General features: G+C 38.7%; 1 protein-coding gene, 1 long non-coding RNA gene and 13 other non-coding genes across 15 annotated transcripts; 13 read left to right on the forward strand and 2 right to left on the reverse strand.

Annotated features, from left to right (window-relative positions):
- Window positions 1–134: 134 nt before the first annotated feature.
- Window positions 135–207, forward strand: trnak-cuu (transfer RNA lysine (anticodon CUU)). The gene has a single exon. It is a non-coding gene; the product is annotated as a tRNA-Lys (tRNA).
- Window positions 208–1,587: 1,380 nt separating this feature from the next.
- Window positions 1,588–1,661, forward strand: trnan-guu (transfer RNA asparagine (anticodon GUU)). The gene has a single exon. It is a non-coding gene; the product is annotated as a tRNA-Asn (tRNA).
- A 349-nt stretch (window positions 1,662–2,010) lies between these two features.
- On the forward strand, window positions 2,011–2,084 carry trnan-guu (transfer RNA asparagine (anticodon GUU)). The gene has a single exon. It is a non-coding gene; the product is annotated as a tRNA-Asn (tRNA).
- Window positions 2,085–2,252: 168 nt separating this feature from the next.
- Window positions 2,253–2,325, forward strand: trnak-cuu (transfer RNA lysine (anticodon CUU)). Its single transcript has one exon. It is a non-coding gene; the product is annotated as a tRNA-Lys (tRNA).
- A 1,378-nt stretch (window positions 2,326–3,703) lies between these two features.
- trnan-guu (transfer RNA asparagine (anticodon GUU)) lies at window positions 3,704–3,777 on the forward strand. The gene has a single exon. It is a non-coding gene; the product is annotated as a tRNA-Asn (tRNA).
- Window positions 3,778–4,126: 349 nt separating this feature from the next.
- trnan-guu (transfer RNA asparagine (anticodon GUU)) lies at window positions 4,127–4,200 on the forward strand. The gene has a single exon. It is a non-coding gene; the product is annotated as a tRNA-Asn (tRNA).
- Window positions 4,201–4,368: 168 nt separating this feature from the next.
- On the forward strand, window positions 4,369–4,441 carry trnak-cuu (transfer RNA lysine (anticodon CUU)). Its single transcript has one exon. It is a non-coding gene; the product is annotated as a tRNA-Lys (tRNA).
- Window positions 4,442–7,335: 2,894 nt separating this feature from the next.
- Window positions 7,336–7,408, forward strand: trnak-cuu (transfer RNA lysine (anticodon CUU)). The gene has a single exon. It is a non-coding gene; the product is annotated as a tRNA-Lys (tRNA).
- Window positions 7,409–8,184: 776 nt separating this feature from the next.
- On the forward strand, window positions 8,185–8,257 carry trnak-cuu (transfer RNA lysine (anticodon CUU)). The gene has a single exon. It is a non-coding gene; the product is annotated as a tRNA-Lys (tRNA).
- A 775-nt stretch (window positions 8,258–9,032) lies between these two features.
- Window positions 9,033–9,105, forward strand: trnak-cuu (transfer RNA lysine (anticodon CUU)). Its single transcript has one exon. It is a non-coding gene; the product is annotated as a tRNA-Lys (tRNA).
- Window positions 9,106–10,727: 1,622 nt separating this feature from the next.
- Window positions 10,728–10,800, forward strand: trnak-cuu (transfer RNA lysine (anticodon CUU)). Its single transcript has one exon. It is a non-coding gene; the product is annotated as a tRNA-Lys (tRNA).
- A 108-nt stretch (window positions 10,801–10,908) lies between these two features.
- trnan-guu (transfer RNA asparagine (anticodon GUU)) lies at window positions 10,909–10,982 on the forward strand. Its single transcript has one exon. It is a non-coding gene; the product is annotated as a tRNA-Asn (tRNA).
- Window positions 10,983–11,331: 349 nt separating this feature from the next.
- trnan-guu (transfer RNA asparagine (anticodon GUU)) lies at window positions 11,332–11,405 on the forward strand. The gene has a single exon. It is a non-coding gene; the product is annotated as a tRNA-Asn (tRNA).
- Window positions 11,406–12,467: 1,062 nt separating this feature from the next.
- LOC141381706 (PWWP domain-containing DNA repair factor 3B-like) lies at window positions 12,468–14,037 on the reverse strand. The gene is made up of 5 exons (XM_087249619.2): window positions 13,286–14,037; window positions 12,946–13,134; window positions 12,768–12,856; window positions 12,613–12,674; window positions 12,468–12,523 (listed from the first exon to the last, which is right to left on the reverse strand). Exons 1-5 carry the CDS (start codon window positions 13,328–13,330, stop codon window positions 12,516–12,518), a joined length of 393 nt encoding a protein of 130 aa, XP_087105745.1. The 5' UTR covers window positions 13,331–14,037; the 3' UTR covers window positions 12,468–12,515.
- Window positions 13,550–19,202, reverse strand: LOC147844938 (uncharacterized). Its single transcript, XR_015483546.2, has 15 exons — window positions 18,796–19,202; window positions 18,571–18,710; window positions 17,591–18,260; window positions 17,371–17,512; window positions 16,384–17,017; window positions 16,266–16,307; window positions 15,787–16,168; window positions 15,667–15,714; window positions 15,457–15,537; window positions 15,302–15,379; window positions 15,068–15,165; window positions 14,776–14,836; window positions 14,625–14,675; window positions 14,505–14,549; window positions 13,550–14,296 (listed from the first exon to the last, which is right to left on the reverse strand). It is a non-coding gene; the product is annotated as an uncharacterized LOC147844938 (long non-coding RNA).
- Window positions 19,203–24,249: the final 5,047 nt, after the last annotated feature.

Consider the following 24,249-nt stretch of genomic DNA (forward strand, 5'->3'; position numbering starts at 1 on the left):
GTGCACTGGGCATATATCCTGGGCCACATTCTGTCCAGCGTTACAAGATGAAATCAGGATTTAGCAGAAGATTGTCACGGGTAGGGAAGGTATTACTGTAAAGGGTTTCTGGTTCCTAAAAGATCTTCTCATCAGCCCGGCTAGCTCAGTCGGTAGAGCATGAGACTCTTAATCTCAGGGTCGTGGGTTCGAGCCCCACGTTGGGCGTTTCTGTTACATTTCTCTCTCTCTCCCAGCAAACTTACATTAGGGTTCATGTAGCAGACTTTGAGACAAAGTTCCGCGTTTCTACCAATGTAGGTGACCTTTCAGTAAGTCTCTGCGGCGCAATCAGTTAGCGCGTTCGGCTGTTAACTAAAAGGTTGGTGGATCTAGCCCACCCAGGAACGAGTTAGGCATTTTGCTGCCTTGCAACTGCTAACACGTGCACTGGACATAGATCCTGGGCCATATTCTGTCCAACGTTACAAGATGAAATCAGGATTTAGCAGAATATTGTCCCGGGTAGGAAAGGTATTACTGTTAACAGTGTCTAGTTCTAGTGGTGACTGCTCATTCGCCTGGCTAGCTCAGTCGGTAGAGCATGAAACACTAAATGTCAGGGTCGTGGGTTCGAGCCCCACGTTGGGCGTTTCTGTTACTTTTCTCTCTCTCTCTCAGCAAACTTACATTAGGCTTCATATAGCAGACCTTTTGAGACAAAGTTCTGACTTTCTACCACTGTAGGTGACCTTTCACTAAGTCTCTGTGGTGCAGTCGGTTAGCGCGTTTGGCTGTTAACTGAAAGGTTGGTGGTTGAAGCCCACCCAGGGACGAATTGGGCATTTTGCTGCCTTGCAACTGCTAAACCGTGCACTGGGCATATATCCTGGGCCACATTCTGTCCAGCGTTACAAGATGAAATCAGTATTTAGCAGAACATTGTCACGGGTAGGGAAGGTATTACTGTAAACGGTTTCTAGCTCCTAAAAGAGCTTTTCATCAGCCCCGCTAGCTCAGTCGATAAAGCATGAGACTCTTAATCTCAGCGTCGTGGGTTAGAGCCCCATATTGGGCGTTTCTGTTACCTCTCTTTCTCTCAGCAAACTATCATTAGGGTTCATATAGCAGACCTTTTGAGACAAAGTTCAGCGTTTCTACCACTGTAGGTGACCTTTCACTAAAACTCTGTGGTGCAATCGGTTAGCGCGTTAGGCTGTTAGCTGAAAGGTTGGTGGTTCAAGCCCACCCAGGGACGGATCAAGCGTTTTACTGCCTTGTAACTGCTAACACGTGCACTGGACATAGATCCTGGGCCACATTCTGCCCAGCGTTACAAGACGAAATCAGGATTTAGCAGAACATTGTCACGGGTAGGGAAGGTATTACTGTAAACAGTGTTTAGCTCTTAAAAGTTCATCTTATCAGCCCGGCTACCTCAGTCGGTAGAGCATGAGACTCTTAATCTCAGGGTCGTGGGTTCGAGCCCCACGTTGGGCGTTCCTGTTACTTTTTTCTCTCTCTCCCAGCAAACTTACATAAGGTTTCATGTAGCAGACTTTGAGACAAAGTTACGCGTTTCTACCACTGTAGGTGACTTTTCACTAAGTCTCTGTGGCGCAATCGGTTAGCGCGTTCGGCTGTTAACTGAAAGGTTGGTGGTTCAAGCCCACCCAGGGACGAATTAGGCATTTTGCTGCCTTGCAACTGCTAACACGTGCACTGGACATAGATCCTGGGCCACATTCTGTCCAGCGTTACAAGATGAAATCAGGATTTAGCAGAAGATTGTCACGGGTAGGAAGGTATTACTGTAAAGGGTTTCTGGTTCCTAAGAGAGCTTCTCATCAGCCCGGCTAGCGCAGTCGGTAGAGCATGAGACTCTTAATCTCAGGGTCGTGGGTTCGAGCCCCACGTTGGGCGTTCCTGTTACTTTTCTCTCTCTCTCCCAGCAAACTTACATAAGGTTTCATGTAGCAGACTTTGAGACAAAGTTACGCGTTTCTACCACTGTAGGTGACTTTTCACTAAGTCTCTGTGGCGCAATCGGTTAGCGCGTTCGGCTGTTAACTGAAAGGTTGGTGGTTCAAGCCCACCCAGGGACGAATTAGGCATTTTGCTGCCTTGCAACTGCTAACACGTGCACTGGACATAGATCCTGGGCCACATTCTGTCCAGCGTTACAAGATGAAATCAGGATTTAGCAGAAGATTGTCACGGGTAGGAAGGTATTACTGTAAACGGTTTCTGGTTCCTAAAAGAGCTTCTCATCAGCCCGGCTAGCTCAGTCGGTAGAGCATGAGACTCTTAATCTCAGGGTCGTGGGTTCGAGCCCCACGTTGGGCGTTCATGTTACTTTTCTCTCTCTCTCCCAGCAAACTTACATAAGGTTTCATGTAGCAGACTTTGAGACAAAGTTACGCGTTTCTACCACTGTAGGTGACTTTTCACTAAGTCTCTGTGGCGCAATCGGTTAGCGCGTTCGGCTGTTAACTGAAAGGTTGGTGTATCAAGCCCACCCAAGGACGAATTAGGCATTTTGCTGCCTTGCAACTGCTAACACGTGCACTGGACATAGATCCTGGGCCACATTCTGTCCAGCGTTACAAGATGAAATCAGGATTTAGCAGAAGATTGTCACGGGTAGGAAGGTATTACTGTTAACAGTGTCTAGTTCTAGTGGTGACTGCTCATTCGCCTGGCTAGCTCAGTCGGTAGAGTATGAAACACTAATGTCAGGGTCGTGGGTTCGAGCCCGACGTTGGGCGTTTCTGTTACTTTTCTCTCTCTCTCTCAGCAAACTTACATTAGGCTTCATATAGCAGACCTTTTGAGACAAAGGTCTGACTTTCTACCACTGTAGGTGACCTTTCACTAAGTCTCTGTGGTGCAGTCGGTTAGTGCGTTTGGCTGTTAACTGAAAGGTTGGTGGTTGAAGCCCACCCAGGGACGAATTAGGCATTTTGCTGCCTTGCAACTGCTAAACCGTGCACTGGGCATATATCCTGGGCCACATTCTGTCCAGCGTTACAAGATGAAATCAGGATTTAGCAGAACATTGTCACGGGTAGGGAAGGTATTACTGTAAACGGTTTCTAGCTCCTAAAAGAGCTTTTCATCAGCCCCGCTAGCTCAGTCGATAAAGCATGAGACTCTTAATCTCAGCGTCGTGGGTTAGAGCCCCACATTGGGCGTTTCTGTTACCTCTCTTTCTCTCAGCAAACTATCATTAGGGTTCATATAGCAGACCTTTTGAGACAAAGTTCAGGGTTTCTACCACTGTAGGTGACCTTTCATTAAGACTCTGTGGTGCAATCGGTTAGCGCGTTAGGCTGTTAACTGAAAGGTTGGTGGTTCAAGCCCACCCAGGGACGGATCAAGCGTTTTACTGCCTTGTAACTGCTAACACGTGCACTGGACATAGATCCTGGGCCACATTCTGCCCAGCGTTACAAGACGAAATCAGGATTTAGCAGAACATTGTCACGGGTAGGGAAGGTATTACTGTAAACAGTGTTTAGCTCTTAAAAGTTCATCTTATCAGCCCGGCTACCTCAGTCGGTAGAGCATGAGACTCTTAATCTCAGGGTCGTGGGTTCGAGCCCCACGTTGGGCGTTCCTGTTACTTTTTTCTCTCTCTCCCAGCAAACTTACATAAGGTTTCATGTAGCAGACTTTGAGACAAAGTTACGCGTTTCTACCACTGTAGGTGACTTTTCACTAAGTCTCTGTGGCGCAATCGGTTAGCGCGTTCGGCTGTTAACTGAAAGGTTGGTGGTTCAAGCCCACCCAGGGACGAATTAGGCATTTTGCTGCCTTGCAACTGCTAACACGTGCACTGGACATAGATCCTGGGCCACATTCTGTCCAGCGTTACAAGATGAAATCAGGATTTAGCAGAAGATTGTCACGGGTAGGAAGGTATTACTGTAAAGGGTTTCTGGTTCCTAAGAGAGCTTCTCATCAGCCCGGCTAGCGCAGTCGGTAGAGCATGAGACTCTTAATCTCAGGGTCGTGGGTTCGAGCCCCACGTTGGGCGTTCCTGTTACTTTTCTCTCTCTCTCCCAGCAAACTTACATAAGGTTTCATGTAGCAGACTTTGAGACAAAGTTACGCGTTTCTACCACTGTAGGTGACTTTTCACTAAGTCTCTGTGGCGCAATCGGTTAGCGCGTTCGGCTGTTAACTGAAAGGTTGGTGGTTCAAGCCCACCCAGGGACGAATTAGGCATTTTGCTGCCTTGCAACTGCTAACACGTGCACTGGACATAGATCCTGGGCCACATTCTGTCCAGCGTTACAAGATGAAATCAGGATTTAGCAGAAGATTGTCACGGGTAGGAAGGTATTACTGTAAACGGTTTCTGGTTCCTAAAAGAGCTTCTCATCAGCCCGGCTAGCTCAGTCGGTAGAGCATGAGACTCTTAATCTCAGGGTCGTGGGTTCGAGCCCCACGTTGGGCGTTCATGTTACTTTTCTCTCTCTCTCCCAGCAAACTTACATAAGGTTTCATGTAGCAGACTTTGAGACAAAGTTACGCGTTTCTACCACTGTAGGTGACTTTTCACTAAGTCTCTGTGGCGCAATCGGTTAGCGCGTTCGGCTGTTAACTGAAAGGTTGGTGTATCAAGCCCACCCAAGGACGAATTAGGCATTTTGCTGCCTTGCAACTGCTAACACGTGCACTGGACATAGATCCTGGGCCACATTCTGTCCAGCGTTACAAGATGAAATCAGGATTTAGCAGAAGATTGTCACGGGTAGGAAGGTATTACTGTTAACAGTGTCTAGTTCTAGTGGTGACTGCTCATTCGCCTGGCTAGCTCAGTCGGTAGAGTATGAAACACTAATGTCAGGGTCGTGGGTTCGAGCCCGACGTTGGGCGTTTCTGTTACTTTTCTCTCTCTCTCTCAGCAAACTTACATTAGGCTTCATATAGCAGACCTTTTGAGACAAAGGTCTGACTTTCTACCACTGTAGGTGACCTTTCACTAAGTCTCTGTGGTGCAGTCGGTTAGTGCGTTTGGCTGTTAACTGAAAGGTTGGTGGTTGAAGCCCACCCAGGGACGAATTAGGCATTTTGCTGCCTTGCAACTGCTAAACCGTGCACTGGGCATATATCCTGGGCCACATTCTGTCCAGCGTTACAAGATGAAATCAGGATTTAGCAGAACATTGTCACGGGTAGGGAAGGTATTACTGTAAACGGTTTCTAGCTCCTAAAAGAGCTTTTCATCAGCCCCGCTAGCTCAGTCGATAAAGCATGAGACTCTTAATCTCAGCGTCGTGGGTTAGAGCCCCACATTGGGCGTTTCTGTTACCTCTCTTTCTCTCAGCAAACTATCATTAGGGTTCATATAGCAGACCTTTTGAGACAAAGTTCAGGGTTTCTACCACTGTAGGTGACCTTTCATTAAGACTCTGTGGTGCAATCGGTTAGCGCGTTAGGCTGTTAACTGAAAGGTTGGTGGTTCAAGCCCACCCAGGGACGGATCAAGCGTTTTACTGCCTTGTAACTGCTAACACGTGCACTGGACATAGATCCTGGGCCACATTCTGCCCAGCGTTACAAGACGAAATCAGGATTTAGCAGAACATTGTCACGGGTAGGGAAGGTATTACTGTAAACAGTGTTTAGCTCTTAAAAGTTCATCTCATCAGCCCGGCTACCTCAGTCGGTAGAGCATGAGACTCTTAATCTCAGGGTCGTGGGTTCGAGCCCCTCGTTGGGCGTTCCTGTTATTTTTCTCTCTCTCTCCCAGCAAACTTACATTAGGGTTCATGTAGCAGACTTTGAGACAAAGTTCCGCGTTTCTACCACTGTAGGTGACCTTTCACTAAGTCTCTGTGGCTCAATCGGTTAGCGCGTTCGGCTGTTAACTGAAAGGTTGGTGGATCTAGCCCACCCAGGAACGAATTAGGCATTTTGCTGACTTGCAACTGCTAACACGTGCACTGGACATAGATCCTGGGCCACATTCTGTCCAGCGTTACAAGATGAAATCAGGATTTAGCAGAATATTGTCACGGGTAGGAAAGGTATTACTGTTAACAGTGTCTAGTTCTAGTGGTGACTGCTCATTCGCCTGGCTAGCTCAGTCGGTAGAGCATGAAACACTTAATGTCAGGGTCGTGGGTTCGAGCCCCACGTTGGGCGTTTCTGTTACTTTTCTCTCTCTCTCTCAGCAAACTTACATTAGGCTTCATATAGCAGACCTTTTGAGACAAAGTTCTGACTTTCTACCACTGTAGGTGACCTTTCACTAAGTCTCTGTGGTGCAGTCGGTTAGCGCGTTTGGCTGTTAACTGAAAGGTTGGTGGTTGAAGCCCACCCAGGGACGAATTGGGCATTTTGCTGCTTTGCAACTGCTAAACCGTGCACTGGGCATATATCCTGGGCCACATTCTGTCCAGCGTTACAAGATGAAATCAGTATTTAGCAGAACATTGTCACGGGTAGGGAAGGTATTACTGTAAACGGTTTCTAGCTCCTAAAAGAGCTTTTCATCAGCCCCGCTAGCTCAGTCGATAAAGCATGAGACTCTTAATCTCAGCGTCGTGGGTTAGAGCCCCACATTGGGCGTTTCTGTTACCTCTCTTTCTCTCAGCAAACTATCATTAGGGTTCATATAGCAGACCTTTTGAGACAAAGTTCAGCGTTTCTACCACTGTAGGTGACCTTTCACTAAAACTCTGTGGTGCAATCGGTTAGCGCGTTAGGCTGTTAACTGAAAGGTTGGTGGTTCAAGCCCACCCAGGGACGGACCAAGCGTTTTGCTGCCTTGTAACTGCTAACACGTGCACTGGACATAGATCCTGGGCCACATTCTGCCCAGCGTTACAAGACGAAATCAGGATTTAGCAGAACATTGTCACGGGTAGGGAAGGTATTACTGTAAACAGTGTTTAGCTCTTAAAAGTTCATCTCATCAGCCCGGCTACCTCCGTCGGTAGAGCATGAGACTCTTAATGTCAGGGTCGTGGGTTCGAGCCCCACGTTGGGCGTTCCTGTTATTTTTCTCTCTCTCTCTCCCAGCAAACTTACATTAGGGTTCATGTAGCAGACTTTGAGACAAAGTTCCGCGTTTCTACCACTGTAGGTGACCTTTCACTAAGTCTCTGTGGCTCAATAGGTTAGCGCGCTCGGCTGTTAACTGAAAGGTTGGTGGTTCAAGATCACCCAGGGACGAATTAGGCATTTTGCTGCCTTGCAACTGCTAACATGTGCACTGGACATAGATCCTGGGCCACATTCTGTCCAGCGTTACAAGATGAAATCAGGATTTAGCAGAAGATTGTCACGGGTAGGAAGGTATTACTGTAAACGGTTTCTGGTTCCTAAAAGAGCTTCTCATCAGCCCGGCTAGCTCAGTCGGTAGAGCATGAGACTCTTAATCTCAGGGTCGTGGGTTCGAGCCCCACGTTGGGCGTTCATGTTACTTTTCTCTCTCTCTCCCAGCAAACTTACATTAGGGTTCATGTAGCAGACTTTGAGACAAAGTTCCGCGTTTCTACCAATGTAGGTGACCTTTCAGTAAGTCTCTGTGGCGCAATCAGTTAGCGCGTTCGGCTGTTAACTAAAAGGTTGGTGGATCTAGCCCACCCAGGAACGAGTTAGGCATTTTGCTGCCTTGCAACTGCTAACACGTGCACTGGACATAGATCCTGGGCCACATTCTGTCCAGCGTTACAAGATGAAATCAGGATTTAGCAGAATATTGTCACGGGTAGGAAAGGTATTACTGTTAACAGTGTCTAGTTCTAGTGGTGACTGCTCATTCGCCTGGCTAGCTCAGTCGGTAGAGCATGAAACACTAAATGTCAGGGTCGTGGGTTCGAGCCCCACGTTGGGCGTTTCTGTTACTTTTCTCTCTCTCTCTCAGCAAACTTACATTAGGCTTCATATAGCAGACCTTTTGAGACAAAGTTCTGACTTTCTACCACTGTAGGTGACCTTTCACTAAGTCTCTGTGGTGCAGTCGGTTAGCGCGTTTGGCTGTTAACTGAAAGGTTGGTGGTTGAAGCCCACCCAGGGACGAATTGGGCATTTTGCTGCCTTGCAACTGCTAACATGTGCACTGGACATAGATCCTGGGCCACATTCTGTCCAGCGTTACAAGATGAAATCAGGATTTAGCAGAACTTTGTCACGGGTAGAAAGGTATTACTGTAAACGGTTTCTGGTTCCTAAAACAGCTTCTCATCAGCCCGGCTAGCTCAGTCGGTAGAGCATGAGACTCTTAATCTCAGGGTTGTGGGTTCGAGCCCCACGTTGGGCGTTCCTGTTACTTTTCTCTCTCTCTCCCAGCAAACTTACATAAGGTTACATGTAGCAGACTTTGAGACAAAGTTACGCGTTTCTACAACTGTAGTTGACTTTTCACTAAGTCTCTGTGGTGCAATCGGTTTGCGCGTTCGGCTGTTAACTGAAAGGTTGGTGGTTCAAGCCCACCCAGGGACGAATTAGGCATTTTGCTGCCTTGCAACTGCTAACACGTGCACTGGACATAGATCCTGGGCCACATTCTGTCCAGCGTTACAAGATGAAATCAGGATTTAGCAGAATATTGTCACGGGTAGGGAAGGTATTACTGTTAACAGTGTCTATTTCTAGTGGTGACTCCTTATTCGCCTGGCTAGCTCAGTCGGTAGAGCTCGAGACTCTTAATGTCAGGGTCGTGGGTTCGAGCCCCTCGTTGGGCGTTTCTGTTACTTTTCTCTCTCTCTTAGCAAACTTACATTAGGGTTCATATAGCAGACCTTTTGAGACAAAGTTCTGACTTTCTACCACTGTAGGTGACTTTTCACTAAGTCTCTGTGGTGCAATCGGTTAGCGCGTTTGGCTGTTAACTGAAAGGTTGGTGGTTCAAGCCCACCCAGGGACGAATTAGGCATTTTGCTGCCTTGCAACTGCTAAACCGTGCACTGGGCATATATCCTGGGCCACATTCTGTCCAGCGTTACAAGATGAAATCAGGATTTAGCAGAAGATTGTCACGGGTAGGGAAGGTATTACTGTAAAGGGTTTCTGGTTCCTAAAAGATCTTCTCATCAGCCCGGCTAGCTCAGTCGGTAGAGCATGAGACTCTTAATCTCAGGGTCGTGGGTTCGAGCCCCACGTTGGGCGTTTCTGTTACATTTCTCTCTCTCTCCCAGCAAACTTACATTAGGATTCATGTAGCAGACTTTGAGACAAAGTTCCGCGTTTCTACCAATGTAGGTGACCTTTCAGTAAGTCTCTGTGGCGCAATCAGTTAGCGTGTTCGGCTGTTAACTAAAAGGTTGGTGGATCTAGCCCACCCAGGAACGAGTTAGGCATTTTGCTGCCTTGCAACTGCTAACACGTGCACTGGACATAGATCCTGGGCCACATTCTGTCCAGCGTTACAAGATGAAATCAGGATTTAGCAGAATATTGTCACGGGTAGGAAAGGTATTACTGTTAACAGTGTCTAGTTCTAGTGGTGACTGCTCATTCGCCTGGCTAGCTCAGTCGGTAGAGCATGAAACACTAAATGTCAGGGTCGTGGGTTCGAGCCCCACGTTGGGCGTTTCTGTTACTTTTCTCTCTCTCTCTCAGCAAACTTACATTAGGCTTCATATAGCAGACCTTTTGAGACAAAGTTCTGACTTTCTACCACTGTAGGTGACCTTTCACTAAGTCTCTGTGGTGCAGTCGGTTAGCGCGTTTGGCTGTTAACTGAAAGGTTGGTGGTTGAAGCCCACCCAGGGACAAATTGGGCATTTTGCTGCCTTGCAACTGCTAAACCGTGCACTGGGCATATATCCTGGGCCACATTCTGTCCAGCGTTACAAGATGAAATCAGTATTTAGCAGAACATTGTCACGGGTAGGGAAGGTATTACTGTAAACGGTTTCTAGCTCCTAAAAGAGCTTTTCATCAGCCCCGCTAGCTCAGTCGATAAAGCATGAGACTCTTAATCTCAGCGTCGTGGGTTAGAGCCCCACATTGGGCGTTTCTGTTACCTCTCTTTCTCTCAGCAAACTATCATTAGGGTTCATATAGCAGACCTTTTGAGACAAAGTTCAGCGTTTCTACCACTGTAGGTGACCTTTCACTAAAACTCTGTGGTGCAATCGGTTAGCGCGTTAGGCTGTTAGCTGAAAGGTTGGTGGTTCAAGCCCACCCAGGGACGGATCAAGCATTTTACTGCCTTGTAACTGCTAACACGTGCACTGGACATAGATCCTGGGCCACATTCTGCCCAGCGTTACAAGACGAAATCAGGATTTAGCAGAACATTGTCACGGGTAGGGAAGGTATTACTGTAAACAGTGTTTAGCTCTTAAAAGTTCATCTCATCAGCCCGGCTACCTCAGTCGGTAGAGCATGAGACTCTTAATGTCAGGGTCGTGGGTTCGAGCCCCACGTTGGGCGTTCCTGTTATTTTTCTCTCTCTCTCCCAGCAAACTTACATTAGGGTTCATGTAGCAGACTTTGAGACAAAGTTCCGCGTTTCTACCACTGTAGGTGACTTTTCACTAAGTCTCTGTGGCGCAATCGGTTAGCGCGTTCGGCTGTTAACTGCAAGGTTGGTGGTTCAAGCCCACCCAGGGACGAGTTAGGCATTTTGCTGCCTTGCAACTGCTAACACGTGCACTGGACATAGATCCTGGGCCACATTCTGTCCAGCGTTACAAGATGAAATCAGGATTTAGCAGAAGATTGTCACGGGTAGGAAGGTATTACTGTAAACGGTTTCTGGTTCCTAAACGAGCTTCTCATCAGCCCGGCTAGCTCAGTCGGTAGAGCATGAGACTCTTAATCTCAGGGTCGTGGGTTCGAGCCCCACGTTGGGCGTTCCTGTTACTTTTCTCTCTCTCTCCCAGCAAACTTACATAAGGTTTCGTGTAGCAGACTTTGAGACAAAGTTACGCGTTTCTACCACTGTAGGTGACTTTTCACTAAGTCTCTGTGGCGCAATCGGTTAGCGCGTTCGGCTGTTAACTGAAAGGTTGGTGGTTCAAGCCCACCCAGGGACGAATTAGGCATTTTGCTGCTTTGCAACTGCTAACACGTGCACTGGACATAGATCCTGGGCCACATTCTGTCCAGCGTTACAAGATGAAATCAGGATTTAGCAGAAGATTGTCACGGGTAGGAAGGTATTACTGTAAACGGTTTCTGGTTCCTAAAAGAGCTTCTCATCAGCCCGGCTAGCTCAGTCGGTAGAGCATGAGACTCTTAATGTCAGGGTCGTGGGTTCGAGCCCCACGTTGGGCGTTCATGTTACTTTTCTCTCTCTCTCCCAGCAAACTTACATAAGGTTTCATGTAACAGACTTTGAGACAAAGTTACGCGTTTCTACCACTGTAGGTGACTTTTCACTAAGTCTCTGTGGCGCAATCGGTTAGCGCGTTCGGCTGTTAACTGAAAGGTTGGTGGTTCAAGCCCACCCAGGGACGAATTAGGCATTTTGCTGCCTTGCAACTGCTAACACGTGCACTGGACATAGATCCTGGGCCACATTCTGTCCAGCGTTACAAGATGAAATCAGGATTTAGCAGAATATTGTCACGGGTAGGGAAGGTATTACTGTAAAGGGTTTCTGGTTCCTAAAAGATCTTCTCATCAGCCCGGCTAGCTCAGTCGGTAGAGCATGAGACTCTTAATCTCAGGGTCGTGGGCTGAGCCCCACGTTGGGCGTTTCTGTTACTTTTCTCTCTCAGCAAACTTACATTAGGGTTCATATAGCAGACCTTTTTAGACAAAGTTCCGCGTTTCTACCACTGTAGGTGACTTTTCACTAAGTCTCTGTGGCACAATCGGTTAGCGCGTTTGGCTGTTAACTGAAAGGTTGGTGGTTCAAGCCCACCCAGGGACGGATCAATCATTTTGCTGCCTTGCAACTGCTAACATGTGCACTGGACAAAGATCCTGGGCCACATTCTGTCCAGCGTTACAAGATGAAATCAGGATTTAGCAGAACATTGTCATGGGTAGGGAAGGTATCACTGTTAACAGTGTCTAGACAAAGTTCCGCGTTTCTACCACTGTAGGTGACCATTCCCTAAGTCTCTGTGGCAACATTATGAAGCTGCAGGCCCCGAGACCCAACCGCATGCTCAGACCTGCTCGCTCAGACCAGCACTTCCAGACCTATCATTTTCTCAGACAGTGCCACCTGCTGTTGGAAAAATTGCCTAACCTGAATTCATTGATGTATAAATTGTAAATTACACTATTTTTCTACTATAAAATATTGCACTATGATTGAATACATTATTATATAAAATATTAAACATACTAGATTATGATTTAATGCATTAAGTCTGTTGTATTTTAATTAACTGTATTTGTAAATAGATATTTTTCAGTTACTTAAATATTTTCAGTCATTTATTGTTTTTGTTGTTGTTTTTTGTTTTTAAATCATTAAGGATTTATCAAACTCTTTAGTATCGAGTTGAGGGAATGAACATTATCTTATTATTCACAGAATAAATGATAGTTCTCTGAGTAATTTTCTCACACCAAACTTTATTTTTTTATAAATTTTCATGAGGTCCTACAAGTCATCGAGCTGTAAAAAATGCAGAGAAAAATTGTGAAAAACAATACTTGGATTAATAAATGTATTTATTACATATAAAATAAAATAAAATGCTTTACATTCTTGTTGGGGAGATTTTTCCATTTCTCGAGCAATTCTTCTGTTAAATTCCTCAACTTCACTAAAAAAAAAAATAAATGCTGTTGTCAGAAATTGTGTTTAACATAAAAACTTAACAGCTTTTGTACAAAAAAAAAAAAAAATGTAAACATACCTTGCGTGATAAATGTGGCCCTGGAGGAAGACATCTTCAGCCTCCTGCCAAGACAAGCCTTGTAACTCGGAAATGCCATGAGATATGGCCTGTACAAACATACAGATAAACCAATTAATAAAATAAAACACACTGCAGAACATAAGCATGCTCATGTACATACATGTTTTGTGATTACCTCTGGGAGGAGACATCCACAAAAGAACTCCACCTCATCATTGAAGGTCAGCTGTGTTTTGATTTTATTAAGAATTCCTCTGATGTAGTCACAAATGATTGACTGGGACTGCTCATTCTCAATGTAGACAGGCACTTGAGAACGGAGTTTTAGTGGAAACCAATTTGACCTTTTCCCACCGAGTATATCCTTTGGGCCATAGAAGGAAATTATATTTCATATGTAAATGCACAAGTAATTAATTATATTTGGCAAATAATAGTTAAGTTGTCACTTGACTATATTTAAGTCAACCATACTCAGTGTCTAGAGGAGTAATTTAAAGTGGAACCATCTATACCACCAAATGCTGCTCTGCTGATTTTGATGTGATAATCAAGTCCATTAATCTTTTGTCATTCCTTTCCCGATCTTGAACTGCTTTGACATGTGCCGGAAGATTGGATGTGGTTTTTCTTTTCACCCTAAAAAGGAGCAGAATCTTTCCATCCAAGACACTTCTTGCCTCCTCAGTCCAGAAAGCAAATCTGTGCCCATAGCTTTTAATAACAAGACAAGACAAAATCCATAATTACTGTGTAACGAGGAGACTGACACGGAGGGATCCATTATGCAGTATTTATTAATCACAACTTCACTCAAACACACAATATGCACCGGAGTGCACAAACACATCCACAGTAGTAGTATGGGTATCAAGACTGATGACGAACAGACACAGAGTGAGTTACCAGGCATGAGTGGAAGGGAGTGAGCAAGAACCAGGATCCGTTATGCAGGCTTGGTTCAAGGGCAGGCAGCAAAGATCAGAGTCCGTATAACAGGCGTGGTTCGTGGGCAGGCAGAGAGAGAGTCAGAGTCCGTATAACAAGCGTGGGTCGTGGGCAGGCAGAAGGCGAAGCAAAGTAAGAGACAGGCTGGAGTCATGCACAGGAGATCAGGCTGGAGATCATGCTCAGAAATGCTGGCCGGGGCTAAACAAGACTTTGCCCTGAACGAGTGCTTGAGTGCGGCTTATAAGAGGTACGTGGGTCATTAGCCAGATTCCAATCAGGTGTATGCGCAATCAGTGTAGATGGATGACGTAATGCTAAAAGTCCGGAGATGGTGGCCTCTGCTGGCCAGCGAGGGGAGTTACTGGGACCGAGTCGGTGACATACTGGTCACCGGTAAGAGAGATTTTAAGTATGTTTTGTTATTCATGTTACAAGTTGTTGTATTGACACAATATACATTTTTAATTTTACAGATTTACAAGAAAAATAAATAAATAAATACTGACATACCCATCAATTTGAAATTGTTCCATGAGTAGAAGGCACCACCACTGACGGATGATAGGTATATCCATCTGAAAGAAAGACTGTTTAGTCTGACAGTTAACCAACATGTTTTTGTTAATACATGATGTTGGGTGTGCTTGCAATAACCATGCCCCTTTTTTTAAAAGATATGTTGCTTAGAAGAAAGCAAGATAATATACACTAAAATAGTTACATTTTAGCTATGATTAAGAAAAGCACCAACCAAATAAAGTTACATAAATAATAAAATAATACCTCCTGGAATTGAAACCCAATGCCACACACCATTGAGAGGGTGTACTGAAAAGAGAGAAGCCACAGTCATTTACAATGTTTACAAAATCTTTAAATCAATTAACTCAATTTATATCTTACCATGAGTACAAAAACACCACAATCATTCCCTCTTGTCTGACGTGGCAAAGCCTAAAATAGGCAAAGCAAATCAATTTTATTTTAGAATAATGTACAAAAAATTTAATTGTTGTAAAAGCCAAATAATAATTTTTTTAAGTTGATTCCTCACTGGAAAATCATATCCAGTCTTTTCAGACCATGTCCCATGATCCACTTGGTAAGCAATTTTCCTGTAAACAAAACATAGTAGTAATACTAACAATTACAGCTCACCTCAACTCTAGAACACCATGCATAAAAAAGGCTAGATGAACATAGCCAGAAGTTCAAGAAACGGCTATAGGAACGTAGCCAAAAGTGGCAGAACTATAATACACGGTTAGGAAATAAATAGAAATGGCTATAGGAACGTAGCCATATATCACATAAAGGCTAAAACATGTCTTAGTTTATTGATAGACCTTAAAATTGCCCTGTATTCTTCATCTCCAAATCATGATTCATGCTCTGCGTACAGAGAGTCTAAAAACACCATCTCTCTTCGAAGCGGCATCATTATCTACAATGTTAAAGGTGTAAAAATATTTCATTTGAACATTATTGCTTCTTCCAAGATTTTTCAGTGTTTTATTTTAGAAACACACACATTGCAATACCAATTAATTTATGCACTAGACATTTCAATATTTTCTTACACAGACAACAAAGCGGTCTGGTCCATTGGCATTTGTCCATGCTGGAAAGGCTAACAGGTCTTTCAAGTCTGCATCTTCCTAGAATTGATCAGGACAGTTATGTCGTTTAATTTAGGTTGTACTTCTCACACAGTAAATACAGTACATACACGCACCGGTAATCCAGTAACAATGTTGTTAGGAGTTTCTTTCCACACAGGGACAACATAAAAGTCCTCAATGTATATGTCCTTGCCCTACATGAATAAAAAGAAACTGTTGACAATGACATGAACATTTTCACACAGTTTAGAAATAGTTTTTTTTTTTTTTTTTTGGATCAAGTTAAAACAATCTATATAAATATTATGTTTTATAGTACATACAATTTGTCGAGCCATTTCACAAATAAGCTTCATGCAGGCGTTTTCAATCTGCAATAAATACTTTGATAAGTCAATGTTTTTAATAAAAAAAAAGTTATAATAAAAAAACAGACTGCTTACATGGGAGTCCATGTCCCTCAACAATCCAAGGCTCCAAAATTCTTCTCGAATAAGGCACACTTGCCCCTCCTTCACAATTATTTCACTGCCAGGGCGATTTCGGTCCAGCACATAATCAAGCTGTAATAATAATAACAATAAATATGTGTGTGTGTGTGCGTTTGTATGTAATTGTAATTGTTCACCCGTTTCTCTTGTAATGGATGCCAGTCCCTCTCCCAAGGCTTAGTAGGTTCCAAAAATTCAGAAGAGTGGTCGGTTCACAAGCTGTTTTTTTCTGTAATTGGTACTGATGACAGAGGAGATGTGACTGATGTTATGCCTGGTGATGCAGCGGTCGTTTGTAAAGTCACAATATTTTCTGGCAGTGCTGTCAGTGGTCCTTAGAGTACATTAAATCATCAAAATTAGAAAATAACACATAATAGTTAGAGAACAGAAACTTGACACTGAGCAACTGGAAAGAACAGTCAAATTACCAAGTGACATGTCCATGCATTTCTCTGTGGAGGATGGATTTTCTATAAATACAAATATACACATAAGTACAGTTATGGATATAGTGATGTATTTGTTACAAAGTAAGGGAAACATTACCTAACACAACCTGGCTGTGGTCATTCATGTGAATGTTTGTGTTGAATTCCTTTTTTATGTCATGAAGACATTTCTCGTTTTTTCTGACAGTGTAATGGTGGATGATGTTTCGCATGAGGAAAACATGTGTGGATGGCAATGCCATGTTCATAAAGTAGTTATTTTTCTTTAGCTTTGAAAAAAGCTGTTCTGCAGCCTGACTGTTAACTTTGCCAGCTAGTTGAGGCACAAGATGAAGCTTCCTCAGTGAATCACGAGGATCTTTTGTGTTGTCTTCGTAAAAGCGGTCTTACAGAACATAGTGTTCTGCAGAACCAGTTATTGGATGACCATCCGGATCTTGACTTTGCTTTTTTGCAGTGAGCCACGGCAGAGTTACCCGTAATGTTCCTGATTTTGCTTTTGCAATATTTTCAGTGGTTGGTCCAAGTAACCTTCCCTCGAAAGGTGTGAAAGTTATGGGTTGCCTCATTTGTGTGGGTGGACAGTCCACGGGCAAAGTCCTAAATAACAACATTAGGCAGATGCTTCCAAGACAGAAGCATATCTGCAAAATCCCGTGGACTTTCTGCCCGCAGATTACGTTTTATACTGTAAACTATACCACAAGGACACATGATGACAGCCCAACCTCCTGGAACAGACAAAAAAGATAAGCAAATAGTTAAGAAAACATAATCAAATCCCATTAATGACATTGGGACTTAAATGACCATAGGTTATGATGGAGGGCAGTGGCATTAACCTTAACAAAGTATACTTTTAAAAAATTTAAAGATGCAGTGTCTCAGAGATGTAAATACACTCCCCCACACGGAAAGCAACAATAGGTGTCAGACGAGGCCACCTCCAACACCCCCCCAGAGCTGTACACCACCAGTCACTCCCCAATCAGTGCCAAGCAGAAAACAGGACCCATTGTGTCTATGTGACTTTGTACATTTCTGATTTATTTGTAATATTTTAATGTGCAACATTGAGGTTTACCTGAAGCAGCCCAAATCTTTTCAAAAACCTTGTCATAGGCCTCTCTTGACCTCATCTCCTCCGAAAGTCGCAGGAGAAGATCTGTGCGAGAGCCTTTGGCATCTAAACCACACTCTTGACACAGTCTTCTTATCACTCCCACCTATCACATAAAACACACATGTTAAATGAAATGCCAACACTGACAAATAATACATATAATTAGCATTAAATATTTTACTTTCTGTTTTGAAAGTTCGTCCTTTAAGCGATCTTCAGAGACAGTTATTTCTGTTCGTTCTGCAGTTTTTGCTTTGTGCACTTTCTCCAATTCAGTGTTGAGAACAATATTCGCTATGCGAGTCTTACTCCCGATCCAGGGTGCCCAAAAGTTATAACTAGGTGTAACACAAAATGGATTGTTTTTTTTTACCTTTAGGACAAACAAACATGTTAGTACATCAGTGAATTTAGATTGTACTCCTGAAAACACTTATGAAATTAAATAATGATGACATGCCATTCCTGATATAATAAATTTCCTTACTTGAAAAAAATCCTCGAGCAATTCGTTCTTCTGTCAGTGCCTTCCAAACATATCTAAATCCACCTCTCCATTAAAATCTTGTGGAGGCTGTGAAAGATCACTCACTAAAGAAAAGAAATACTTACTATAAACTTACTAATAGTTTTACTAATAAGACTTACCTCTCTGCAGTAAAAAGGAAAGATACAGGTGACATGAAAGACACAGATGGATGGTCACCACAAGATACACATGAATACTTGTATTCATGGTCAGTTAGGGCCTCAAAATGCAGATAGCCGTGGAGAAGAATAATTGCTGAGGGGAACTGTACACCTGTAGTTATCTCTAAGTACTCCACTACTCTGCTGACTGCTGTATGCACCTATGATAAAGAAATCAGTTAATCAGTACTTATATAGGCAAGGCAAGGCAAGTTTATTTATATAGCACATTTCATACACAATGGTAATTCAAAGTGCTTTACATAAACAAGAATAAAAGAGACAAGTATAAGAAAATAAAAACAAAGAATAAAAATGATTTTAAAAACAGTTAAAAACAGAAAACATAATAGTCTTGATTTGAATGTACCTAATGTTGCCTAACATAAAATCAACACTATGAAGAAATCCTATTGTTGTAAAAAATAATATATTGTATAACATATAATATATGTATTGTATAACGATTACCTGCAACAGGTTTCTTATGGTGAGGCAGAGAGAGAGTTCAAGGAGGACATGGTCATTGAAGTTATGCAAACCATTAGCCCACTCTTGGTAACGGTACACCATTCCACAGAAAGGACAGAATTTGTAGTAGGTTGAAATATCTGCAGATACAGAATGTAAATTAAATGGTTTGGTATCTTTTTCATAATTAAAATAAAATAAAAAATGTAAGTAACTATTATCCACCTTGGACAATTCCTGTAGTTGTAAGAATTTTCGCTTTACGTGTAATGCAGACAGGATCACTGAGCAATGTGCGGTCTGAGCAGTGGTAGCACATTGTCTCATCAGGGATTAGGTGTTTTGGAAATTCCTTATAGTCTGAAGAAAGCCTCAAATGACTGGGAATAGTAGATGGTAGCTTTTTATTCATTAAGATGTATTCTACTATGCTCTTTACTTTAGCAATGTCCTTTGGAGGGTAATTCTCACTTTCATCACTTTCCTCCATCGCTGCTGCCTGAAATTCTTCAGCGCTTTCAGTGCTCCGAACTTTTCGGAAGAGTTCAGGGTGAATTTGAAAGAGGTGCCATTTTGCTATGTATTTATGGGTACATGATCTCTGGGTTTTTGCATAGGGACAGTGCCATGAATTCTTCTTGGTGTCATATGATACCATAACTCTGCCCAGTCTACTATAATATGATATATTAGGCTCGTAGACCGATATGAACCTTTTTGTTGGTGGGACTCCAATCTTGGATTCAACTGCCAGCCGTCGGTGGTTTGCCGTCTCAGGAATGTCAGGTGCTTGCAGCGGGAGGTTGTTTCGTTAGCGCTTCCGCTTTCGTTAGTGAAGTTCTTTTGCTGAACGTTTGTAGATCCCGTCGTGTTCTTCAAGCTATGTCGTTTGAGCACTGTGCTGATAGGCTGACGTAAGAAAACAGGACACAAAATATACAAGGCAAAAGTGCAAAGCACGGAGCTCTAGGCAAAGGCGGTCCGAACCGCAGCAAAGCAGGAGGTCGACATGTCCAAATAGACCAAATCAGAAACTAAGCAGAGAAAAACGGCATCTGTAGAGAAAGAAAACAGATGGAACAGGTGGTTTGCAAGCACAGGTACGTCTGCTGCAAGTACAGCGCCGTCAGGAGACAGGGGTTGCTGGCCCATTCCCCAAGCTCGGTGGCTGGACATCACCGTCCTGGAGTACGGCCGATAGAAAACGGCGGCTGACGGCTGAATTTTTGAAAAAGAACAAAAAATGAAATATTTTTAAAAAATAACAAAAAATCAAATTTTTTTTAAAAATAAAAAAAATCGAAATTTTTTGAAAAATAACAAAAATAAAATTTTTTTGAAAAATCACCAAAAAATGAATTTTTTGAAAAATCACCAAAAATGAAAATTTTATGAAAAATCACAAAAAATGATTTTTTTTCTAAAAATCACAAAAAAATGAAAAATTTGTGAAAAAATAACAAAAAATGAAATTTTTTCGAAAAATAAAAAATGATAATTTTTTGAAAAATAACAAAAATTTAATTTTTTCTAAAAATCACCAAAAATGAACAATTTTTGAAAAATAACAAAAAATAAAATTTTTGAAAAATCACAAAAAATGAAAATTTTTTGAAAAATCGCAAAAAATCACAAAAAATGAAATTTTTTCGAAAAATCAAAAAAATGAATATATTTTGAAAAATCGCAAAAAATCACAAAAAATGAAATTTTTTCGAAAAATCAAAAAAATGAATATATTTTGAAAAATCGCAAAAATCACAAAAAATGAACATTTTTTAAAAAATAACAAAAAATGAAATTTTTTGAAAAATAACAAAAAATCACAAAAAATTAAAAATTTTTGAAAAATCGCAAAATATGAAATTTTTTTGAAAAATCGCAAAATATGAAATTTTTTTGAAAAATCACAAAAAATGAAAATTTTTTGAAAAATCACAAAAATTTAATTTTTTTGAAAAATCGCAAAAAATGAAAATTTTTTGAAAAATCGCAAAAATCACAAAAAATGAAATTTATTTGAAAAATCACAAAAAATCACCAAAAATGACATTTTTTTATATATCGCAAAAAATGAGAATTTCTTGAAAAATCGCAAAAAATCACAAAAAATTAAATTTTTTTGAAAAATCGCAAAATATGAAAATTTTTTGAAAAATCGCAAAAAATCACAAAAAATGAAAAATTTTGAAAAATCACAAAAAATTAAATTTTTTTGAAAAATCGCAAAATATGATTTCTTTTTGAAAAATCGCAAAAAATCACAAAAAATGAAAATTTTTGAAAAATCGCAAAAAATGAATTTTTTGAAAAATCACAAAAAATGAAATTTTTTGAAAAATCGCATAAAATCACAAAAAATTAAAATTTTTTGAAAAATCTCAAAAAAATCACAAAAATTGAAATTTTTTTGAAAAATCACAAAAAATCACAAAAATTGAAATTTTTTTTAAAAAATCACAAAAAATGAAAATTTTTTTAAAAATCGCAGAAAATCACAAAATATGAACATTTTTTGAAAAATCACAAAAAATTAAATTTTTTTGAAAAATTGCAAAAAATGAAAATTTTTTGAAAAATCGCAAAAGATGAACATTTTTTGAAAAGTCGCATAAAATCACAAAAAATTAAAATTTTTGGAAAAATCGCAGAAAAATTAAAATTTTTTGAAAAATCACAAAATATCACAAAAATTGAAAATTTTTTGAAAAATCACAAAAAATTACAATTTTTTAAAAATCGCAGAAAATCACAAAAAATGAAATTTTTTTGAAAAATCGCAAAATATGAAAATTTTTTGAAAAATTACAAAAAATGAAAATTTTTTTAAAAATCGCAAAAAATCACAAAAAATGAAAATTTTTTAATTATCGCAAAAAATGAAAATTTCTTGAAAAATCGCAAAAAATCACAAAAAATAAAATTATTTTGAAAAATCGCAAAATATGAAATTTTTTTGAAAAATCGCAAAAAATCACAAAAAATGAAAAATTTTTGAAAAATCACAAAAAATTAAATTTTTTTGAAAAATCGCAAAATATGATTTCTTTTTGAAAAATCGCAAAAAATCACAAAAAATGAAAATTTTTGAAAAATCGCAAAAAATGAAAATTTTTTGAAAAATCACAAAAAATTTCATTTTTTGTGATTTTTCAAAAAATGAAAATTTTTTGAAAAATCTCAAAAAATCACAAAAATTGAAAATTTTTTGAAAAATCACAAAAAATCACAAAAATTGAAAAAAAATTTTAAAAATCACAAAAAATGAAAATTTTTTTAAAAATCGCAGAAAATCACAAAATATGAAAATTTTTTGAAAAATCACAAAAAATGAAACTTTTTTGAAAAATCGCAAAATATGAAAATTTTTTGAAAAATCACAAAAAATGAAAATTTTTTGAAAAATCACAAAAAATGAAATTTTTTTGAAAAATTGCAAAAAATGAAAATTTTTTGAAAAATCGCAAAAGATGAACATTTTTTGAAAAGTCGCATAAAATCACAAAAAATGAAAATTTTTGGAAAAATCGCAGAAAAATTAAAATTTTTTGAAAAATCACAAAATATCACAAAAATTGAAAATTTTTTGAAAAATCACAAAAAATTACAATTTTTTAAAAATCGCAGAAAATCACAAAAAATGAAATTTTTTTGAAAAATCGCAAAATATGAAAATTTTTTGAAAAATCACAAAAAATGAAAAATTTTTGAAAAATCGCAAAATATGAAATTTTTTTGAAAAATCGCAAAAAATCACAAAAAATGAAATTTTTTCGAAAAATCAAAAAAATGAATATATTTTGAAAAATCGCAAAAAATCACAAAAAATAAACATTTGTTAAAAAATAACAAAAAATGAAATTTTTTGAAAAATAACAAAAAATCACAAAAAATTAAAAATTTTTGAAAAATCGCAAAATATGAAATTTTTTTGAAAAATCGCAAAATATGAAATTTTTTTGAAAAATCACAAAAAATGAAAATTTTTTACAAAATCACAAAAATTAAATTTTTTTGAAAAATCGCAAAAAATGAAAATTTTTTGAAAAATCGCAAAAATCACAAAAAATGAAATTTATTTGAAAAATCACAAAAAATCACCAAAAATGAAATTTTTTTTAATTATCGCAAAAAATGAAAATTTCTTGAAAAATCGCAAAAAATCACAAAAAATTAAATTTTTTTGAAAAATCGCAAAATATGAAATTTTTTGAAAAATCACAAAAAATGAAAAATTTTTGAAAAATCACAAAAATAACAATTTTTTGAAAAATCACAAAAATGAACATTTTTTGAAAAATCGCAAAAGATGAAAATTTTTTGAAAAATCGCAAAAAACACAAAAAATTAAAAAATTTTGAAAAATCACAAAAAATGAAAATTTTTTGAAAAATCACAAAAATGAAATTTTTTTTAAAAATCGCAAAAGATGAACATTTTTTGAAAAGTCGCATAAAATCACAAAAAATGAACATTTTTTTAAAAATCGCAAAAAAATTAAAAATTTTTGAAAAATCACAAAAAATCACAAAAATTTAAAATTTTTTGAAAAAACACAAAAAATGAAAAAAAATTTAAAAATCGCAGAAAATCACAAAAAATGAAATTTTTTTGAAAAATCGCAAAATATGAAATTTTTTTGAAAAATCACAAAAATTTTTTTTGAAAAATCGCAAAATATGAAAATTTTTTTAAAAATCGTAAAAAATCACAAAAATGAACATTTTTTGAAAAATCACAAAAAATGAAAATTTTTGGAAAAATCACAAAAAATGAAATTATTTTGAAAAATCGCAAAATATGATTTTTTTTTGAAAAATCGCAAAAAATCACAAAAAATGAAAAATTTTTGAAAAATAACAAAAAATGAAAATTTTTTGAAAAATCACAAAAATGAACATTTTTTGAAAAATCGCGAAATATGAATTTTTTTGAAAAATCGCAATAAATCACAAAAAATGAAAATTTTTGAAAAATCACAAAAAATTAAAAATTTTTGAAAAATCACAAAAATGAACATTTTTTTAAAAATCGCAAAAGATGAAAATTTTTTGAAAAATCGCAAAAAACACAAAAAATTAAAAATTTTTGAAAAATCACAAAAAATGAAAAATTTTTGAAAAATGACAAAAATGAACATTTTTTGAAAAGTCGCATAAAATCACAAAAAATGAAAAAATTTTTAAAAATCGCAAAAAAATTAAACATTTTTGAAAAATCACAAAAAATCACAAAAATTGAAAATTTTTTGAAAAAACAAAAAATGATAAAATTTTTAAAAATCGCAGAAAATCACAAAAAATGAATTTTTTTTGAAAAATCGCAAAATATGAATCGCAAAATATGAAAATTTTTTGAAAAATCGCAAAAAATCACAAAAATTTTAAATTTTTGATAAATCACAAAAAATGAACATTTTTTGAAAAATCACAAAATGAAATCATTTTGAAAAATCGCAAAATATGATTTTTTTTTGAAAAATCGCAAAAAATCACAAAAAATGAAAAATTTTTGAAAAATAACAAAAAATGAAAATTTTTTGAAAAATCACAAAAATGAACATTTTTTGAAAAATCGCAAAATATGAAATTTTTTTGAAAAATCGCAAAAAATCACAAAAAATGAAAAATTTTTGAAAAATCACAAAAAATTTAAATTTTTTGAAAAATCACAAAAATG

The sequence above is a fragment of the Danio rerio genome, chromosome 4, assembly GCF_052040795.2.
Source record: "Danio rerio strain M-AB ecotype USA chromosome 4, GRCz13ab, whole genome shotgun sequence".
NCBI classification, from domain to species: domain Eukaryota; kingdom Metazoa; phylum Chordata; class Actinopteri; order Cypriniformes; family Danionidae; genus Danio; species Danio rerio.

What these genes read in the sequence shown, in the direction of transcription:
- LOC141381706 (XM_087249619.2), bottom strand. Translation starts at nt 13,330, where the DNA reads ATGGACTTGATTATCACATCAAAATCAGCAGAGCAGCATTTGGTG. An exon ending in CAGCAGAGCAGCATTTGGTG is followed by an intron (nt 13,135 to 13,285) that starts GTATAGATGGTT and finishes TATGGCCCAAAG; the next exon opens with GATATACTCGGTGGGAAAAG. An exon ending in GTGGATGTCTCCTCCCAGAG is followed by an intron (nt 12,857 to 12,945) that starts GTAATCACAAAA and finishes ATGTTTGTACAG; the next exon opens with GCCATATCTCATGGCATTTC.